Here is a 19,380-nt window from a genome sequence, read left to right as displayed (position 1 = left end):
CCTGTTTTGATCAGAATGGTGGCAGTGGATATGTCTGTCTTTGTCCTGCTGGATTTGAAGGACCCAGTTGTGAATCTGGTATTTGCCCTTCACTGTTTCTTTTGAGTTGCATTACTTTCTTGTAAGGTTGAGACTTTAACTGTCAGCCGCCAAATGCTTCCATGCTGATGTTTAATCCATCTATATACATGTAATGTACATTAATCGTCTTTGTTAAATTATTCTACATCTTAGTCTGTCAACATCTCTTTATATTTTTCATTAATTTTGCTGATCACTTTGTAGTCTTTTTTGTCAATCTCAATTTACTACAAGTTATCCTTCATAATATCCTATAGAATCATTTGACTCTACAGTTTAGTCTGTAAACACTGAAATGTATTTCACTGATTACTTCTCAATCTTGTATGTCAATCTCAGTACCCTTCATTTGTATGTCATAATTTCTGTATCTTTTATGATAGAAATCCTTGCATGTGCCTCCAACCCATGTCAAAATGGAGCAACCTGTTTTGAAAGCAATGGTGGCAGTGGATATGTTTGTCTTTGTGCTGCTGGATTTGAAGGGACCAACTGTGAATCTGGTACTTTCCTTTTCACTGTTTCCAGAGACTCCAACCCCAAGCACCTTCTGATCTGGAGATTCTCCCGCCTGAAACCCCTAGCAAACGGGAGACTCCAACTTGATGTGTGCGAAGCGCGAAGTTCCTAGGGTTCTAGATGCTCTCTTGTGCTATCTAAGGCTTATTTTTTCAGCACATGATAGAAATAAGTAAGAAATCCTTTCAAACGGGAGACAAAGAACCAGGGCGGGAGAAATTAGATCTCAAACGGGAGAACGGTAGATTTTGCAAAAATGGGTTTTCGGCGGGAGATCTCCCGTCGAAAACGGGAGAGTTGGAGTCTCTGTGTTTCTTTGAGTTGCATTTTTTTTTCTCATAAGGTAGTAAACATTGACTCTGTCAAGTCCTGAATATTTACATGCTCATACAGTATTCTATTTCCTCTTTCAATTCTACATCATAGTCAGTTAACATTTCCTGTATATGTCATTGATTTATCAAATCACTTCCTAATCGTATATAAATCTCAATATCCGTCATTTGTATGTCATATTCTCCATATCTCTGGTATTTTAGAAATCCTCCCGTGTGTTTCTGACCCATGTCAAAATGGAGCAACCTGTTTTGATCAGAATGGTGGCAGTAGCTATGTCTGTCTTTGTGCTGCTGGATATGAAGGAACCAACTGTGAATCTGGTACTTTCCTTTCCATTGTTTCTTTGAGTTGCATTATTTTCTTGACAGGTTGCACCCTTTGACCCTAACAAGTGCTTCATGTTTCTGTGCTGATATAACTCTTTCTGTTAGTTATATTTCTAGTTAAGTTCTACACCAAAGTCTGTGAACATCTCTTACAGATTTCATTGATTTAACAAATCATCATTGACTCTGTCAAGTACTGAATATTTACATGCTCATATGATATCCTATTTCCTCTTTCAATTCTACACCATAGTCTGTGAACTTCTCATATATTTCATTGATTTAACAAATTACTTCTTTATCTTATATAAATCTCAATATCCTTTATCCAATATCCAATATCCTATATCATATTATCCTTTCCTATTGTATCTTCTATGTCAGAAATCCTTGCCTGCGCCTCCGAACCCTGTCAGAATGGAGCAACTTGTTTTGATCACAATGGTGGCAGTGGATATGTCTGTCTCTGCACTCCTGGATTTGAAGGAACCAACTGTGAATCAGGTACAAACGTGTACTTTACATTCTGTGTTGCTATCAGGTCAAACATTGTAGATTCTTCTTCTTTTTCTTCTTCTTCCAGTCTGGTACAGTCCGCCTCTGGCGTATTATCGTACCTTGTGCTTGTCAAGTGCTGGGTGTACAGTGTGCAGGTAAAAATCCTCTACAGAAATTTTTATGTGCAGCTAAAAAAAAAAAAAAGAGAGCTCATCGGAGATTTACAAGTTACACCTCCATCTTGAAGATCTCCAAGGAGGTGCAGCTAATGGTGGAAGGTGGTAGGGAGTTCCACAACCGAATACATGTAGCATCTGTATAGAACGTGGATTGAAACAAGTGAGTTCTGGCAAATGGAACTTGAAGCTTTTGTGGGTTTCCGCGTGTTGACGATCCTGCAACTGGTATGAAGTAGATGACTGGAAGATCTACCAGACCATTAAGAATGCTATACATCATGTAGACTCTTTGCTGTGCTCTCCTTTCTTGAAGAGTGTTCCACTGTATTCAGCAATGTTTACTTAGTTTCATCATATCATGTGTCCATTACTATTTATTGTTCATGTGAATGTTTTTTTTTTTTTTTTTGCATGAGCCTCTCTTTCTGTTGCATGCTATAGCTTGCCTACATTTTTTTTTTTTTTGTCTTTCATTTTCATATCATACTCTACATGTCTTTTCTTTTATCTTTCATGACAGAAATCCTTGCCTGTGCCTCCAACCCATGTGAAAATGGTGCAACCTGTTTTGAACAAAATGGCGGCAGTGGATATGTCTGTCTTTGTGCTGCTGGATTTGAAGGAATGAACTGTGAATCTGGTACTTGACATTCATATCTAGTTTTCTGTATCTTATATCTCTCTTCTTCTATTCACATACTGCCTTAAGATATTGTGTCTTCTAAAAGTTTGTAAATTTGTTGTGTTCTTACCCAGCTTGTTCTGACTGATAATAGAAATCCATAGCATGTCATTCAGTACAGTTTTGTATTCTTTTCCTGCTGCAAATTCTGGACCTCAAAAAACCCTCTTCTTACAATGTAATCAATATGGTCACGTAACCTACTTACAATTGTATCAATATTGCTGTTGACTAGTACATATAGCAGATAGAAAAAAACTATTCACCATGTACCTCTAGTAATCAGTTTTCTGTTTTGGACTGATTTGGCAAAACTTCTCTTGATAGGAAGATTTTCATAAACTATTCAATATTTTACTAATTTTTTGAAGTCATACTGGTATCTCTACATCATCTTCTGTAATCAGTTACTGTGATAATTAATTTTCTGTTTTGTAGTGAGATGTCAAAGCTTCACTTGGTAGGGAGACTTTCATAGACAGGCATTCTGCTAATCTTTTAAAGTCATGTGTCTACACCATTTTATAGGTCTGTTTTGTATGTTTGTCATAGGTAGGACTACATGTACATAACTTGTCTCAGATGTTGCAGTAATGTAGAAGTATTCTCTCTTCTCTGTATTTCATTCACTAGAAATCCAACCCTGCGCTAGTAATCCATGCCTGAATGGGGCCACATGCTTTGCCCATGCGAGTGGTGCCAACTATGTGTGTCTCTGTGCATCCGGCTTTGAAGGAACCAACTGTGAAAATGGTACACACCTTTCTCATATGCCGAACATCCCTTCCTGTCCACCATACTGTAGTTTTCATTCTCCTTGCTCAGCATTCTACATGTAGATCACAGATAAGTAATGTGATCCGCCATATGATAAGTCGGACATTAATATGACTGCACTGTGACAACCACCGACTCGAATGAGGATTTAAGCACAGCATGAAGGGAAAGAGCTGTGCAAGTGTTATATATACTTGTGCAAATATTTCTCCCATGAAAGGAATCCTTAGTCTGTCAAATGTATATTTTTGATATTTCAAGAGCTAGAAAGGTCCCTTCATGCCACCAAGACTGCTTTCATATTAGCTAAACAGAGCCAATGTACAACGTCATAGGCGCCGGAAGTGGGGGGGCAGGGGGGGCGGCCGCCCCCCCAATCCAAAAAGTGGGGGGGCAAAACGCATTTTTGCCCCCCCAAAAAGCCCCCCCCCCCAAAAAAAAATAAATAAAATAAACAAATAGAAATAATGATAATAAAAATAAATGAATAAACAAAGAAAATAAAATAAATATGTAGATCTATATGAATAAAAGGGAAAAAATAAAGCTACAAACGGCAGCTTTTAAACTGTAAAATGTCAAAATTTTCAAGCTCGCTCGCTTCGCTCGCTCGCATCCAGCAGTTGAGCCCGGTGCGCCTCCCCCTTAATTTCTAAAGCGAAAAACATAGCTACGACGGCAGTTGTTGGACTCTAGAATGTCAAAATTTTCAAGCTCGCTCGCTTCGCTCGCTCACATTGAATCGTTATGCCATTCTCCTAATGTTGCTGACAGTAATTGCCAGTAGTTGCGCCCGATGCCCCCACCCCTTAATTTCCAAAGCGAAAGATAAATATAGCTACAAACGGGAGTTTGGGGACTGTAAAATGTCAAAATTTTCAAGCTCGCTCGCTTCGCTCGCTCGCATTGAATCGTTATGCCACTCTCCTAATGTTGCTGCCAGTAATTGCCAGCAGTTGCGTCCGATGCCCCCCCCCCCCTTAATTTCCAAAGCGAAAGATATAGCTACAAACGGGAGTTTTGGGACTGTAAAATGTCAAAATTCTCAAGCTCGCTCGCTTTGCTCGCTTGCATTGAATCGTTATGCCATTCTCCTAATGTTGCTGACAGTAATTGCCAGTAGTTGCGCCCGATGCCCCCACCCCTTAATTTCCAAAGCGAAAGATAAATATAGCTACAAACGGGAGTTTGGGGACTGTAAAATGTCAAAATTTTCAAGCTCGCTCGCTTCGCTCGCTCGCATTGAATCGTTATGCCACTCTCCTAATGTTGCTGCCAGTAATTGCCAGCAGTTGCGTCCGATGCCCCCCCCCCTTAATTTCCAAAGCGAAAGATATAGCTACAAACGGGAGTTTTGGGACTGTAAAATGTCAAAATTCTCAAGCTCGCTCGCTTTGCTCGCTTGCATTGAATCGTTATGCCATTCTCCTAATGTTGCTGCCAGTAATTGCCAGCAGTTGCGCCCGATGCGCCGCCCCATTTATTTCCAAAGTGAAAGATAAAGCTACAAACCCCAGTTTTGGGACTGTAGAATGTCAAAATTTTCAAGCTTGCTCGCTTCGCTCGCTCGCATTGAATCGTTATGCCATTCTCCTAGTGTTGCTGCCAATAATTGCCAGCAGTTGCGCCCGATGCGCCCCCATTTATTTCAAAGCGAAATATGTATATAGCTACAATTAAAACTCCAGTTTTGGAACTGTAGAATATCAAAATTTTCAAGCTCGCTCGCTTCGCTCGCTCGCATTTTATTGTTATGCCATTCACCTTATGTTGCTGACAGTATCTAATTTGTCGATAGTTTCACACCATCATTCCATAATCCATGTAAGGAAAACTTAAAATGTTCCTCAATGACTGCGTTGTTGAATGTATCACATTCCGTAATGTATTGTAGTCCCATTATTGCTCACGCACACACGCACAAACATACAGACCGTCAAAATTACTTTATGGTTCCCCCCATGTTTCGACCCACCGTACGCCACTTTACATATAATAATATATATATATATATATATATATATATATATAATAGATGTGTGTGTGTGTGTGTGTGTGTGTATGTGTATATTGTGTAACATATGCATGGTCTAATCTTGAGCCCCCTCCAATGTTTGCCCCCCCAATCCAAAACTGCTTCCGGCGCGCCTGTACAACGTACATATGTAGGTAGTTATGTTTACTTTGCCTTGATTGCACATCAGTGATCTTAGTAATATTTAGGACTCAATTCACACTTGAGACCTGGAATTCTTTCTAGAGTAACAGATAACTTACTTCATAATTTTATTTGACCCCATGTGTTTATGATGTAATCTAACAAGTTTGTGTGTTTTGTTTTGTTTTGTTTTTTATTTGGCTGATACATTGTAGTACAACCATATAGATAACAGAAAGGTGTTAAATCTCACCAATGCCAATTGCTCATCAGCAGCACACCAGGGAGCACCACTGTTTCTGCAATCGAACAAGTTTATTTTTTTTTTATTTTTTTTTTGGGGGGGGGGGGGCTGACAAAAAAAGAAATGTTATTTTCATTGCTATCTCAAGTGGGTTGAATTCATTACATACAGTTGTACTTTGAGGCATCATGTGGTCTTCCTTTTCAAAACATATCTCATATTTTCATCACTGCCAGCTGTCCCGCCATGTGCAAGTAACCCCTGTGTTGAAGGAGCCACATGTGTTGAGGACCTCGCTAATCAAACCTACACCTGCATCTGCCCGGATGGCTTTGAAGGCACAAACTGTGAAACAGGTATTTTCTACATTCTTTTTTCACTGCAAATTTTTCTCCTGAGCATAATTGAAGTGGGTTTAGCCAAACTGCACTTCTCAGTATGGAAAAAAAAATAATGCTTTTTCAAGTAAAAGGAAAGTTTGTCATGGTTTGCTCAGGAAGGAAAAGCAAACTAAAAATGTAGTATTTATGTATTTCTACATTGTAGGAGTGCAAAGAGGGGAAAAGATCTGTAATATGTGAGAATTTTTCCTTAGCTTACTTTAAAAAAAAAAAAAAAATATTTGAACTTATGGAAGAAGATAAATACTTGTGTCAGTATGCTTGAACTCCTGCTCTTCACAGTCTCCATTACATGTAGTTGCTGATTAGGGCTTGTATCAATGTGAAGGTTCGTACACTTGTATTCAAATGTCTTTGCAGTAATGCCTCTTCCTAACTCAGTGAACTCATGCAACCATTAAGAAAGTAATTAACTTTCAATGTTAAAGAATCTGCTGTCTGAATTATGTGAGTGTAAAATCTACCACATTTGATGATAGTTTGCTTTTGTTTTGTTTTTAAATGGCACCAGCATTGTGGAAAAAATCCCTCCTAAATATGAGACATATTACAGAATTTGACAAATTGAAATCCGTGGTAAAAAATAAAGACCTCATCCTTTCTGATAATTGTTGGTTATGTTAGTGATATATGGATTCTGTATATGCATAATTTTTGTTTTTGTGTATATGCAAGGAGACTAATGTATGGAATTATGCATTTCGGAGATGTGAATAGTGTTATCATTATTAATTATCTGCCTTGGTCATGCTGCCTTGTCAAAGTCATACTGTATGATTTTTTCTCTTCTGCAGAAATCATTCTGCCCTGCTCCAGCGACCCCTGTCAAAATGGAGCTACATGTTTCAACCAGGCTAATGGTGTCGGTTACGTCTGTTTATGTGCTGCCGGCTTCGAGGGCGCAAATTGCGAAAATGGTATGTTCCGGATTTTGTGCGATCTGAAACCTCTTCATGTGTCTGAAACCTCACCGTCCAGGACACAATTCTAAGTGCTTGGATTCTTCATGTCCAATATTTCAAAACTGTGGTCAGCTTAAACTGACTCACCAAGATAAACATATCCTACATGTACATGTATGTGATATAAAATGTATGTAGTTATCACTTGTGTGAAATAGGACTTTATGTTTTTATTACATTTATGCATACTTTTGTTGCAGATACTACAATTGTAGGTACAAAATTGTATGCTCTGAACACATCTGGCATACTTCAGAGTATTGTAATCAGCATAGTAATTTTAGGAATCACCCGATCTCTTTGAAATGCTGCGTAATGACTCGGTAGATGTACACCATCCTTCTTCTGTTGTGTGGATTCATAAACTTTACTGCCATCAAACCCTTTGCTTTGCACATCGTATGATGGACTTGTATTTGTTCTCAAAACGATACTTTGCAGTGTTCAACTTTCTGCAAATCATAAGGAAATTTCTGAGTAGCTTTTTGTCACTTGATTATGCAATCGATGCCTGCTCTATCATGCACTGTACTGGATTATGCAACGACAATACTAAATTATCCAGAGCGCCATTTTGTTTCACCGAGGCCACAGGCCAAGATTGATTAGAGCTGCATGAGGGATAATTTAGTATTTGAAGTTCTCTAGTCCAGTACTGGTGCATCAATAGAACATGTACCAATTGTTATACAATTAACTCTGAAATCTATAGTTTGTACATGCATTTTCTGTACATGACGTAGGTCTGGGCCCTACTAGATCTACTACTGATTTTATATAGATACAGGATGCAAAAGCGTATCTGTGCATTGTACAAAAGGAATCCCAAATTCCACAAAAATTGATCCCTCAATTATAGCAATTGTAAACAAATGACTCATCTCCTATTTATTAATGTGGGATTCTCTGTGCCAAAATAAACGGTATCTATGGCGTCAGCTGTGCTCTGCATCAGAATTATCACACAATCACATTATGCAATCTAACCAATCACAATGCATGTTGTAATTGATCTTTTTACTAAATTCTGCTCTCGTACTCTTTCAGAGATGCTGCCTTGTGCCTCCAATCCCTGTCAAAATAGCGCAACGTGTGTGGATCAAAATGGTGGCAGTTCATTTGTGTGCATTTGTCTACCAGGCTTCGAAGGACCAACCTGCCAGAGTGGTATGTGTGATTTCACATTATAACATCTCATCAGACACAGGTGTACTACAGGATTATGGAAAGGACGTATGCAGACCCTACATTTATTGTGCTACGAACATTTATTGGCTCATCTGTATATCACTCATGATATTGAGGTGCATTGTTATATTATCATTGTTATGGGTATTATATATTTGGGTTTGTTTGGAGTCTCCCAACATGATTATGTGACTAATACACAAATTTGTGGAACAAATGTGAGAAACAAATTATTCGTAAACTTAAAAATTGAGCTAGTGATGTGTGGTATTTCACATCAGTTTTCATTCCATCAGTGTCAGTTGCTGTATCCTGTCATTCTATATTCCCTCTTCATCAGAAATCCTCCCCTGTGCCTCCGACCCTTGTCAGAATGGAGCAACTTGTTTTGATCAGAATGGTGGCAGTGGATATGTCTGTCTCTGTCCTGCTGGATTTGAAGGAAGCAACTGTGAATCTGGTACATATTTATTTTTTTTTTGCATCTCTGTTCTGTCTCATTGTAATAAACTAGGACTCGTATTTAAAGCTGAGATTTACCAATGCATTTCCATCACTCATGGAAATGAAACTGTATATATCTTCAACACAAGTTCTTCTTTTTTTCACTAAATCCTTTATGTACCAACACTTGTATGTCATACATATTATAATCTGTTTATGTATGTACATTTGTATATAGAGATATATAAATATACATTGTATATATCTTGTATATCATGCAACACATCTGTGTTATCATATTTGCCTCACCAGAAATTCTACCCTGTGCCTCCGACCCCTGTCAGAATGGAGCAACCTGTTTTGATCAGAATGGTGGCAGTGGCTATGTCTGTCTCTGTCCTGCTGGATTTGAAGGAACAAACTGTGAATCTGGTACATTTTCTCAGCATCTATGTTCCATTTTTGCTTTATACAGTTTCTATGCACATTTTCCTAGTATTGTCATAAACTTGGACTCTCGTTCGAAGCAAGGAATTACCAGCCATTTGTTTGCTACGCTTTTGCATCTTTGATGGAGAAAGAAACATATCCAATAATCACTTTTTTACAAACATGTTACGTAATCTTAACTCACATTCGTGCTGGGTTTCTTTCTTCTTTTTTTTTCACTAAACTCCTATATGTACCCACAGAAGTATATCATACATAATGTATTAAATCTGTATACTCTATATGATATACCAATCTGTATATATGCATATTGTATATCTTGTGTATTATGCAATCCATGTTATCACATCTGCCCCTCCAGAAGTTCTACCCTGTGCATCTGACCCATGTCAAAATGGAGCAACCTGCATGGATCAGAATGGTGGCAGTGGATATGTCTGTCTTTGCACTTCTGGATTTGAAGGGACCAACTGTGAATCTGGTACATTTTCTTGACATCTCTCTTCTGTGTATGCTTGTTATATGGATGTACGTTGTACCACTATACATCAGTCTACAATGTATGTTATTATAATACATCAACCAAGAATTACCTTCGTTTAAAGTACTCTTTACCATTTTTACTAAACAAACAGATACATGTATTTCTACAACATCCATTGTGTGTAATACCCTATATACAGTGTATTCATCTTGTCATATCTGTCTCACCAGAAATTCTACCCTGTGCATCTGACCCATGTCAGAATGGAGCAACCTGCATGGATCAGAATGGTGGCAGTAGCTATGTCTGCCTTTGCACTTCTGGATTTGAAGGAACCAATTGTGAATCTGGTACATTTTCTCAGCATCTCTGTTTGTTGTGTACTCTTATATGCACATCTCTATGTGATTTGTTATAACATGAACTCATATCTGAAGCCAGGAATTACAAGTTTTTTGTTTGCCCTGCATTCACATGCATCTTTTATAACGAAAAGAATGCGTCCAGAAATGATTCTTAGGAAAGCTTTCAAAAACTTTGTTCTGTCTTCAACTTTGTTTCATTTTATTCATTGAATTGTGTACCAACACATGTTAATCACACATATCACAATTATATACCAGTATTGTATGTATTTCTCTCTCTGTATATACTTTGTATATCTACATATATCATATATCATGCATATATATCTGTTGTCATATCTGCCTCACCAGAAATTCTGCCCTGTGCATCCGACCCATGTCAGAATGGAGCAACTTGTTTTGATCAGAATGGTGGCAGTGGATATGTCTGTCTTTGTCCTGCTGGATTTGAAGGAACCAACTGTGAATCTGGTACATTTTCTCAGCATCTCTGTGTCATTGTAATCAGTAGAATAGAACTCACATCAGGGGAATCATTGTTATTCTTTTGCATTTTTACTGAAGAAACACACATGTCCAGAAAAGATTCTTTGAAAAGATCCTTCAAAAACCTTATTCAATTTTCAACTTCAGTTTGTGTTGTTGTTTTTCCCTGTATAACTCCGTTATGTAACTACCCATGTATATCATACATATCACATATATGCATTTATATTTATATATCTATATAATATCTATATATACATGTACCTTGTACATCATGCCATATATCTGTCTTGTCATATCTACCCCATCAGAAATCCTCCCCTGTGTTTCTGACCCCTGCCTGAATGGAGCAACCTGTTTTGATCAGAATGGTGGCAGTAGCTATGTCTGTCTTTGTCCTGCTGGATTTGAAGGAACCAACTGTGAATCTGGTACATATTCTCAACATCTCTGTTCTGTGTGTGTGCTTGTAATAAACATTTATCTGTGTGATTGTAATGACTAAAACAGGGCTCACATTTGGAGCCTTGGATGACCAAATGTTTGGTTATCATGCTTTTACATTTTATGTATTATTGTCATCAAATGATTATTAAATAAATTTATTGTGAGTAAAACCTGAAAACACCTTATTCAATCTTTAACTTAAGTTCATGTTGATTTTTTTTTTCTGTGAACTACTGTATATAACCACACATTTACTTGTATATCATACATACATGTATCACATATATGCCATGTATATTACTTACATTGTATGTATAGAATCTGTTAATACCTTGCATATCAGGCCATATATATCTTGTCCTATTTTCCTCACCAGAAATCCTCCCCTGTGCCTCTGACCCATGTCAAAATGGAGCAACCTGTTTTGATCAGAATGGTGGCAGTAGCTATGTGTGTCTCTGCCCTGCTGGATTTGAGGGAACCAACTGTGAATCTGGTACATATTCTCAACATCTCTGTTCTGTGTGTGTGCTTGTAATAAACATTTATCTGTGTGATTGTAATGACTAAAATAGGGCTCACATTTGGAGCCTGGGATTACCAAATGTTTATCGTGCTTTTACATTTTTGCTTAACAAAATTATGTCCAAAAATTATTGTGATTAAAACCTGCAAACACCTTGTTCAATCTTCAACTTAAGTTAATTTTGAATTTTTTCTGTAAAGTCCAGTATATAACCACACATTTACATCTATATCATACATACATTTATCACATATATGCCATGTATATCACTTTTGTATCTACATATCTATACATACCTCGCATATCAGGCCATATATCCATCTGTCCTATTTTCCTCTCCAGAAATTCTACCCTGTGCATCAGACCCGTGTCAGAATGGAGCAACCTGTTTTGATCAGAATGGTGGCAGTAGCTATGTCTGTCTATGTGCTGCTGGATTTGAAGGACCCAACTGTGAATCTGGTACATTTTTTTTTTCAGCATTTCTGATCCATGTGTGCTCTCAGTAAACATTTCACTGTGTCATTCGTCATCATTTTTGTCCCCGAAAACCGGGGTGACTGGCTCTACCTCACTCTAGCAACAACTGTTCTCACACCTTCTCACCACCTCGTCCAATTTTGGGGTGTCCTCCTTTCTGTCAAGCAAATGTTCCCAAGCTCCTCCTCCACCTGTCTCTTCCACATCTTCTTTGATCATCCTCGCTTTTGTGGCTCATTCACTAAAGACTTCATTCACTTTACTCAAGAAACAAAAATATGCAGAGATGATTCTTTCAATGATCTGTAAGCTCCTTGGTAAATCTTCAACTCACATTCACTTCATCATTTTCACAAAGCTCTTGCATGTATTTGCATATTCATGCCTTATATAACATACTTATATCATATCTGTCATGATATCTGCCTTTTCATGTCTGTCTCATCAGAAATCCTTACCTGTGCATCCGACCCATGTCAGTTTCTCTTTTTTGTCCATCCTATCACTATCATATGCATTCTGCTGTCTTCTTTGTTCCTCATAATCAGAAATTCTACCCTGTGCGTCTGACCCATGTCAAAATGGAGCAGCCTGCATTGATCAGAATGGTGGCAGTAGCTATGTCTGTCTCTGCCCTGCTGGATTTGAAGGAACCAACTGTGAATCTGGTACTTTTCCCTTACTGCTTGTTTTCTTCTGTTTCATATATTTACCATGTTGTGACTTGTTAATGTCTATGTGCGTGACATAGTTTTCTAACTTTCATTTGCTATCTATTATCTTGTCTCCTGTGTATCACAGTTAACCCTTTATTTTCTTCTTCTATGTCATATCTCCTATTCTTAATATCAGAAATCCTCCCCTGTGCCTCCAACCCATGTCAAAATGGAGCAACCTGTTTTGATCACAATGGTGGCAGTGGATATGTCTGTCTTTGTGCTGCTGGATTTGAAGGAACCAACTGTGAATCTGGTACTTTACTTTCACAATTCATTTCCTCTTCAGAAAAAAACTATCCATTTCAAACTGTTGCTAAATTGTTGCCTTCTTGGTTGCATATTATACTGCATTCCTACATTGTCAATTTGTGTGATTTCGTAGTCTTATATCACCATCACATTTTCAATTTAATGGACACTTTAGCTTGTACCTATGCTACAAAATTTCTCTCTATTGTTTCAAAATCTTGTGTCTTTTCTTTCCATCCTACCATTATCGTATGTATTCTGCTGTCTTCTTTTTTCCTCATAATCAGAAATTCTACCCTGTGCCTCAAACCCATGTCAGAATGGAGCTACCTGTTTTGATCAAAATGGTGGCAGTGGATATGTCTGTCTTTGTCCTGCTGGATTTGAGGGAACAAACTGTGAAACTGGTACTTTACTTTCATTGTTTGTTTCTGTCTGTTTCATATATTCACCATGTTGTGATTTTGTGAATGTCCATTTAAAGTGTGTATCATAATTTTCTGAGACCTTCATTTCATAGCTATCTTTCATGTTGTCTCTTGTTTGTCATGAACCCTTTACACTCTTCAGTCATATCTCCTATTCTTAATATCAGAAATCCTTGCGTGTGCCTCCAGCCCCTGTCAGAATGGTGCGACCTGTTTTGATCATAATGGTGGCAGTGGATATGTCTGCCTCTGTGCTGCTGGATTTGAAGGAACCAACTGTGAATCTGGTACTTTACTTTCACAATTCATTTCCTCTTCAGAAGAAAAATATCTACTCGAAACTGTTGCTGAATTATTGCCTTCTCGGTCGTGTGTTACACTACATCCCTATATTGACATTTCTTGTGATTGCTCAGTCCTATATCACCATTGCATTGTCAATTTTATTGACTCTTGTACCTATTCTACAAAATTCCTCTCCATTTTTGTTTCAAAATCTTGCATCTTTTGTTTCCATCCTGCCACCATCATATGCATTCTGCTGTCTTCTGTGTTCCCTCATAAACAGAAATCCTACCATGTGCCTCCAACCCATGTCAGAATGGAGCAACCTGCATTGATCAGAATGGTGGCAGTGGATATGTCTGCCTCTGTCCTGCTGGATTCGAGGGAACCAACTGTGAATTTGGTACTTTCCTTTCATTGTTTGTATATGTCTGTTTCATATGTTTTCCATGTTGTGACATTGTTAATATCCTTGTGTGTAACATAAATCAGATATTTTCTGACCTTCTTTTGCTACCTTTTATCTTCTCTCCTATGTATTATCAACCCTTTATTGTCTTCTATGTCATATCTCCTATTCTTTATATCAGAAATCCTTGCTTGTGCCTCCAGCCCCTGTCAGAATGGAGCAACCTGTTTTGATCACAATGGTGGCAGTGGATATGTGTGTCTCTGTCCTGCTGGATTTGAGGGAACCAACTGTGAATCTGGTACCTTACTTTCACAATTCATTTCCTGTTCAAAAGAAACATATCCACCCAAAACTGTTGCTGAATTCTTGCCTTGTTGGTTGTATATTACACTACATCCCTATATTGTCTTTTCGTGTGATTACTCAGTCCTGTATCACCATTGCATACTCAATTTTATCAACTCTTGTACCTATTCTAAATCTGGTACATCCCCCTTTTTTTTCTTGTTTTCCTCTGGTTCATTTTTATACCGTTTCATGACTTCATTAATGTCTATTTGTGTTTGATCATTTTCTAACCTTCATGTCTACTATGTATCTTGCCTATTATATATGTGTCTTCAACCTTCCGCTTTCTTGTTCTATGACCTATCTCCTGTCTTTATCAGAAATTCTACCCTGTGCCTCTGACCCATGTCAGAATGGAGCAACCTGTTTTGATCAGAATGGTGGCAGTGGATATGTCTGCCTCTGTGCTGCTGGATTTGAAGGAACCAACTGTGAATCTGGTACTTTACTTTCACAATTCATTTCCTCTTCAGAAGAAAAATATCTACTCGAAACTGTTGCTGAATTCTTGCCTTCTCGGTCGTATGCTACACTACATCCCTATATTGACATTTCTTGTGATTGCTCAGTCTTATATCACTATTGCATTGTCAATTTTATTGACTCTTGTACCTATTCTATAAAATTCCTCTCCATTTTTGTTTCAAAATCTTGCATCTTTTGTTTCCATCCTGCCACCATCATATGCATTCTGCTGTCTTCTGTGTTCCCTCATAAACAGAAATCCTACCATGTGCCTCCAACCCATGTCAGAATGGAGCAACCTGCATTGATCAGAATGGTGGCAGTGGATATGTCTGTCTTTGTGCTGCTGGATTTGAAGGAACCAACTGTGAATTTGGTACTTTCCTTTCATTGTTTGTATATGTCTGTTTCATATGTTTTCCATGTTGTGACATTGGTAATATCCTTGTGTGTAACATAAATCAGATATTTTCTGACCTTCTTTTGCTACCTTTTATCTTCTCTCCTATGTATTATCAACCCTTTATTGTCTTCTATGTCATATCTCCTATTCTTTATATCAGAAATCCTTGCTTGTGCCTCCAGCCCCTGTCAAAATGGAGCAACCTGTTTTGATCACAATGGTGGCAGTGGATATGTGTGTCTCTGTCCTGCTGGATTTGAGGGAACCAACTGTGAATCTGGTACCTTACTTTCACAATTCATTTCCTGTTCAAAAGAAACATATCCACCCAAAACTGTTGCTGAATTCTTGCCTTGTTGGTTGTATATTACACTACATCCCTATATTGTCTTTTCGTGAGATTACTCAGTCCTGTATCACCATTGCATACTCAATTTTATCAACTCTTGTACCTATTCTAAATCTGGTACATCCCCCTTTTTTTTCTTGTTTTCCTCTGGTTCATTTTTATACCGTTTCATGACTTCATTAATGTCTATTTGTGTTTGATCATTTTCTAACCTTCATGTCTACTATGTTTCTTGCCTATTATATATGTGTCTTCAACCTTCCGCTTTCTTGTTCTATGACCTATCTCCTGTCTTTATCAGAAATTCTACCCTGTGCCTCTGACCCATGTCAGAATGGAGCAACCTGTTTTGATCAGAATGGTGGCAGTGGATATGTCTGCCTCTGTGCTGCTGGATTTGAAGGAATCAACTGTGAATCTGGTACTTTACTTTCACAATTCATTTCCTCTTCAGAAGAAAAATATCTACTCGAAACTGTTGCTGAATTCTTGCCTTCTCGGTCGTGTGTTACACTACATCCCTATATTGACATTTCTTGTGATTGCTCAGTCTTATATCACTATTGCATTGTCAATTTTATTGACTCTTGTACCTATTCTATAAAAAATTCCTCTCTTTTTTCATTTCAAAATCTTGCATCTTTTGTTTCCATCCTACCACCATCATACTGTATGCATTCTGTTGTCTTCTTTGTTCCCTCATAAACAGAAATTCTACCCTGTGCGTCTGACCCATGTCAGAATGGAGCAACCTGCATTGATCAGAATGGTGGCAGTAGCTATGTCTGTCTTTGTGCTGCTGGATTTGAGGGAACCAACTGTGAATCTGGTACTCTGCTTCCACCATTTTCCATCTGTCCTATATCATTATCATATTGTGACTCCCTTAAGATCCTATGTGTGCAATGTTTACCCACCGATATTGTAAGCAACACATACTCATTTTATAATCTTCCATACATTTAAGTTTGTCTCTTATCACTTCATCTCCTGCTCCTTAGTTTCTTGTTCCTGTCCAATTTGACCACATCATGCTGTATCATGTCTTTCCTGTCAGATATCCTCCCCTGTGCCTCCAACCCATGTCAGAATGGAGCAACCTGTTTTGATCACAATGGTGGCAGTGGATATGTCTGTCTCTGTCCTGCTGGATATGAGGGAACCAACTGTGAATCTGGTACATTGCTTTCACTCCTTTCATTTTTGTCTGTTTCATATATTTACCATGTCATAACTTCGTTACTGTCTATTCAAAGTGTGTATCGTAATTTTCTGAGTCCTTCATTTGCTCTCTTTTATCTTGTCTCCTATTTCTCACCAACCCTTTACATTCTTCTATGTCATATCTCCTATTCTTTATATCAGAAATCCTTGCCTGTGCCTCCAACCCATGTCAAAATGGAGCAACCTGTTTTGATCAGAATGGTGGCAGTGGATATGTCTGTCTTTGTGCTGCTGGTTTTGAAGGAACCAACTGTGAATCTGGTACATCCTTCTTATTGCTTTTTTCTTCTGGCTCATTGTTGTGTCGTTTCATGACTTCATTAATGTCTATTTGTGTTCGATAATTTTTAAACCTTAATGTCGTTTATGTTTGTTACCTATTACATGTCATCAACCTTTCATTTTCTTCTTCTATAACATATCTCTTGTCTATATCAGAAATCCTCCCCTGTGCCTCCAACCCATGTCAGAATGGAGCAACCTGTTTTGATCAGAACGGTGGCAGTAGCTATGTGTGCCTCTGCCCTGCTGGATTTGAAGGAACCAACTGTGAATCTGGTACTTTTCCCTTACTGCTTGTTTTCTTCTGTTTCATATATTTACAATGTTGTGACTTGTTAATGTCTATGTGTGTGACATAGCTCTCTAACTTTCATTTGTTATCTATTATCTTGTCTCCTATGTATCACAGTTAACCCTTTATTTTCTTCATCTATGTCATATCACCTATTCTTAATATCAGAAATCCTTGCCTGTGCATCTGATCCATGTCAGAATGGAGCAACCTGTTTTGATCACAATGGTGGCAGTGGATATGTTTGCCTCTGTGCTGCTGGATTTGAGGGAACCAACTGTGAATCTGGTACTTTACTTTCACAATTAATTTCCTGTTTAGACGAAAAGAATCCACTTCCCTCTTGCTGCTTTTTATCTTCTGTTCAATATTTAATATTACCAATAGACTTCATAAATGTGTCTGTGTGTATTTTCTTACTTTCATGTTCTATTTTTCCATTTCCTCTCAATACAATGATTGTCAGTTTGAATAACCAATTCATTTGGTTCAAACTTTTTTGTTTATTGCACCCATAGTTGCCATGAAGTATTCTTTCTTCATAACATTTATAATTGTATTTCATGTTAAAGATATATTGAGCAGTAATTTTTATGTTTCACTGTAATAGTAGGCTTTATACTGTACTTATAACATGGTTCTCATGCTCTGTTAACTTTAATCAATCCTACATTCTTCATTCAATCTTATTAATTTGGTATCCCAACACATCAACATCTTGTAATCTTACCTCTTTAACACTCTAGAAATCCTACCGTGCGTATCCAACCCATGTCAAAATGGAGCAACCTGTATGGATCAGAATGGTGGCAGTGGATATGTCTGTCTTTGTGCTGCTGGATTTGAAGGAATCAACTGTGAATCTGGTACTTTACTTTCAAATTTCCTCTTCCATTTCCTCACATTGTGATGATGGTCACTTTTGATAATCATTTTATGTGCTCAAAACACTTTTTGTTTAATTACAACCATTGTTACCCTAAAGTACTATTCTTTCTGAATAACATGTTGTAACTCGATTTGATTTTGAAAATATATTGGAGAGTGAATGTTTCATTTGTACAATATCCACTATACCTTATTTATAACATAGTGTAATTTGCAGGCTCTCTCAACTTCAACCATTTCTATTCCACATATTCAAACTATGTAATCCTACCTCTCATTCTCAGAAATTCTACCGTGCACATCCAACCCATGTCAGAATGGAGCAACCTGTTTTGATCAGAATGGTGGCAGTGGTTATGTCTGTCTTTGTCCTGCTGGATATGAAGGAACCAACTGTGAATCTGGTACTTTACTTTCACATTCTGTTTTTCAATTCCATCTTAGCATAATTATAGTTTTAATCAGGCACCTACCTTTCTATCATTATTACATTGTAACATTGTTTTATGTTGAAATTATATTGGACAGTAAATGTTTCATAATAGTGATTGTAATCCATATACTTTATTTATAACATAATTCCCATGCTCCATCAACTTCTGTCAATTATATATAGTGCATTCATTTTCATCAAATATCTAATCCTACACATTCAAACACTCTTAATCTTCCCCTCACCCTAGAAATTCTACCATGCGCATCTAACCCTTGTCAAAATGGAGCAACCTGCATGGATCAGAATGGTGGCAGTAGCTATGTCTGCCTTTGCGCTTCTGGATTTGAAGGAACCAACTGTGAATCTGGTACTTAACATTGACTGTTTCTTCATTTTGTGTGTGTGTATGTGTAAAGTCATCATCATGTTGTACTCTTATAGAATGCTTAGGTTTCTTGAATCCTTGCTCTTGAATGGTCATAAGTCTTTCCTGTTCCTTTATCCATACATCTTAATGATCTATGTGTGCTACTCAGTCATATGTTTCTGTAGATATCTCTGTCT

At 37.7% G+C, this 19,380-nt stretch overlaps 1 protein-coding gene across 1 annotated transcript in view; it reads left to right on the top strand.

The window, feature by feature from the left end:
- The window catches only part of LOC139726079 (uncharacterized), a 217,931-nt gene that overhangs the window by 55,713 nt on the left and 142,838 nt on the right, over positions 1–19,380 (top strand). The window contains 7 exon segments of the mRNA XM_071637162.1: positions 1,140–1,259; positions 2,463–2,582; positions 13,292–13,411; positions 14,308–14,427; positions 15,506–15,625; positions 16,752–16,871; positions 17,357–17,476. Of these exon segments, the coding sequence (XP_071493263.1) occupies positions 1,140–1,259; positions 2,463–2,582; positions 13,292–13,411; positions 14,308–14,427; positions 15,506–15,625; positions 16,752–16,871; positions 17,357–17,476 (840 nt within the window).

This window comes from Diadema antillarum, unplaced genomic scaffold (assembly GCF_040938485.1).
Source record: "Diadema antillarum isolate AM-2024a unplaced genomic scaffold, OU_Dant_1.0 seq00000079_RagTag, whole genome shotgun sequence".
Classification (NCBI taxonomy): Eukaryota; Metazoa; Echinodermata; class Echinoidea; order Diadematoida; family Diadematidae; genus Diadema; species Diadema antillarum.
Note: the sequence above shows the minus strand (reverse complement) of the source record. Positions and strands in the feature narration are given on the sequence as shown.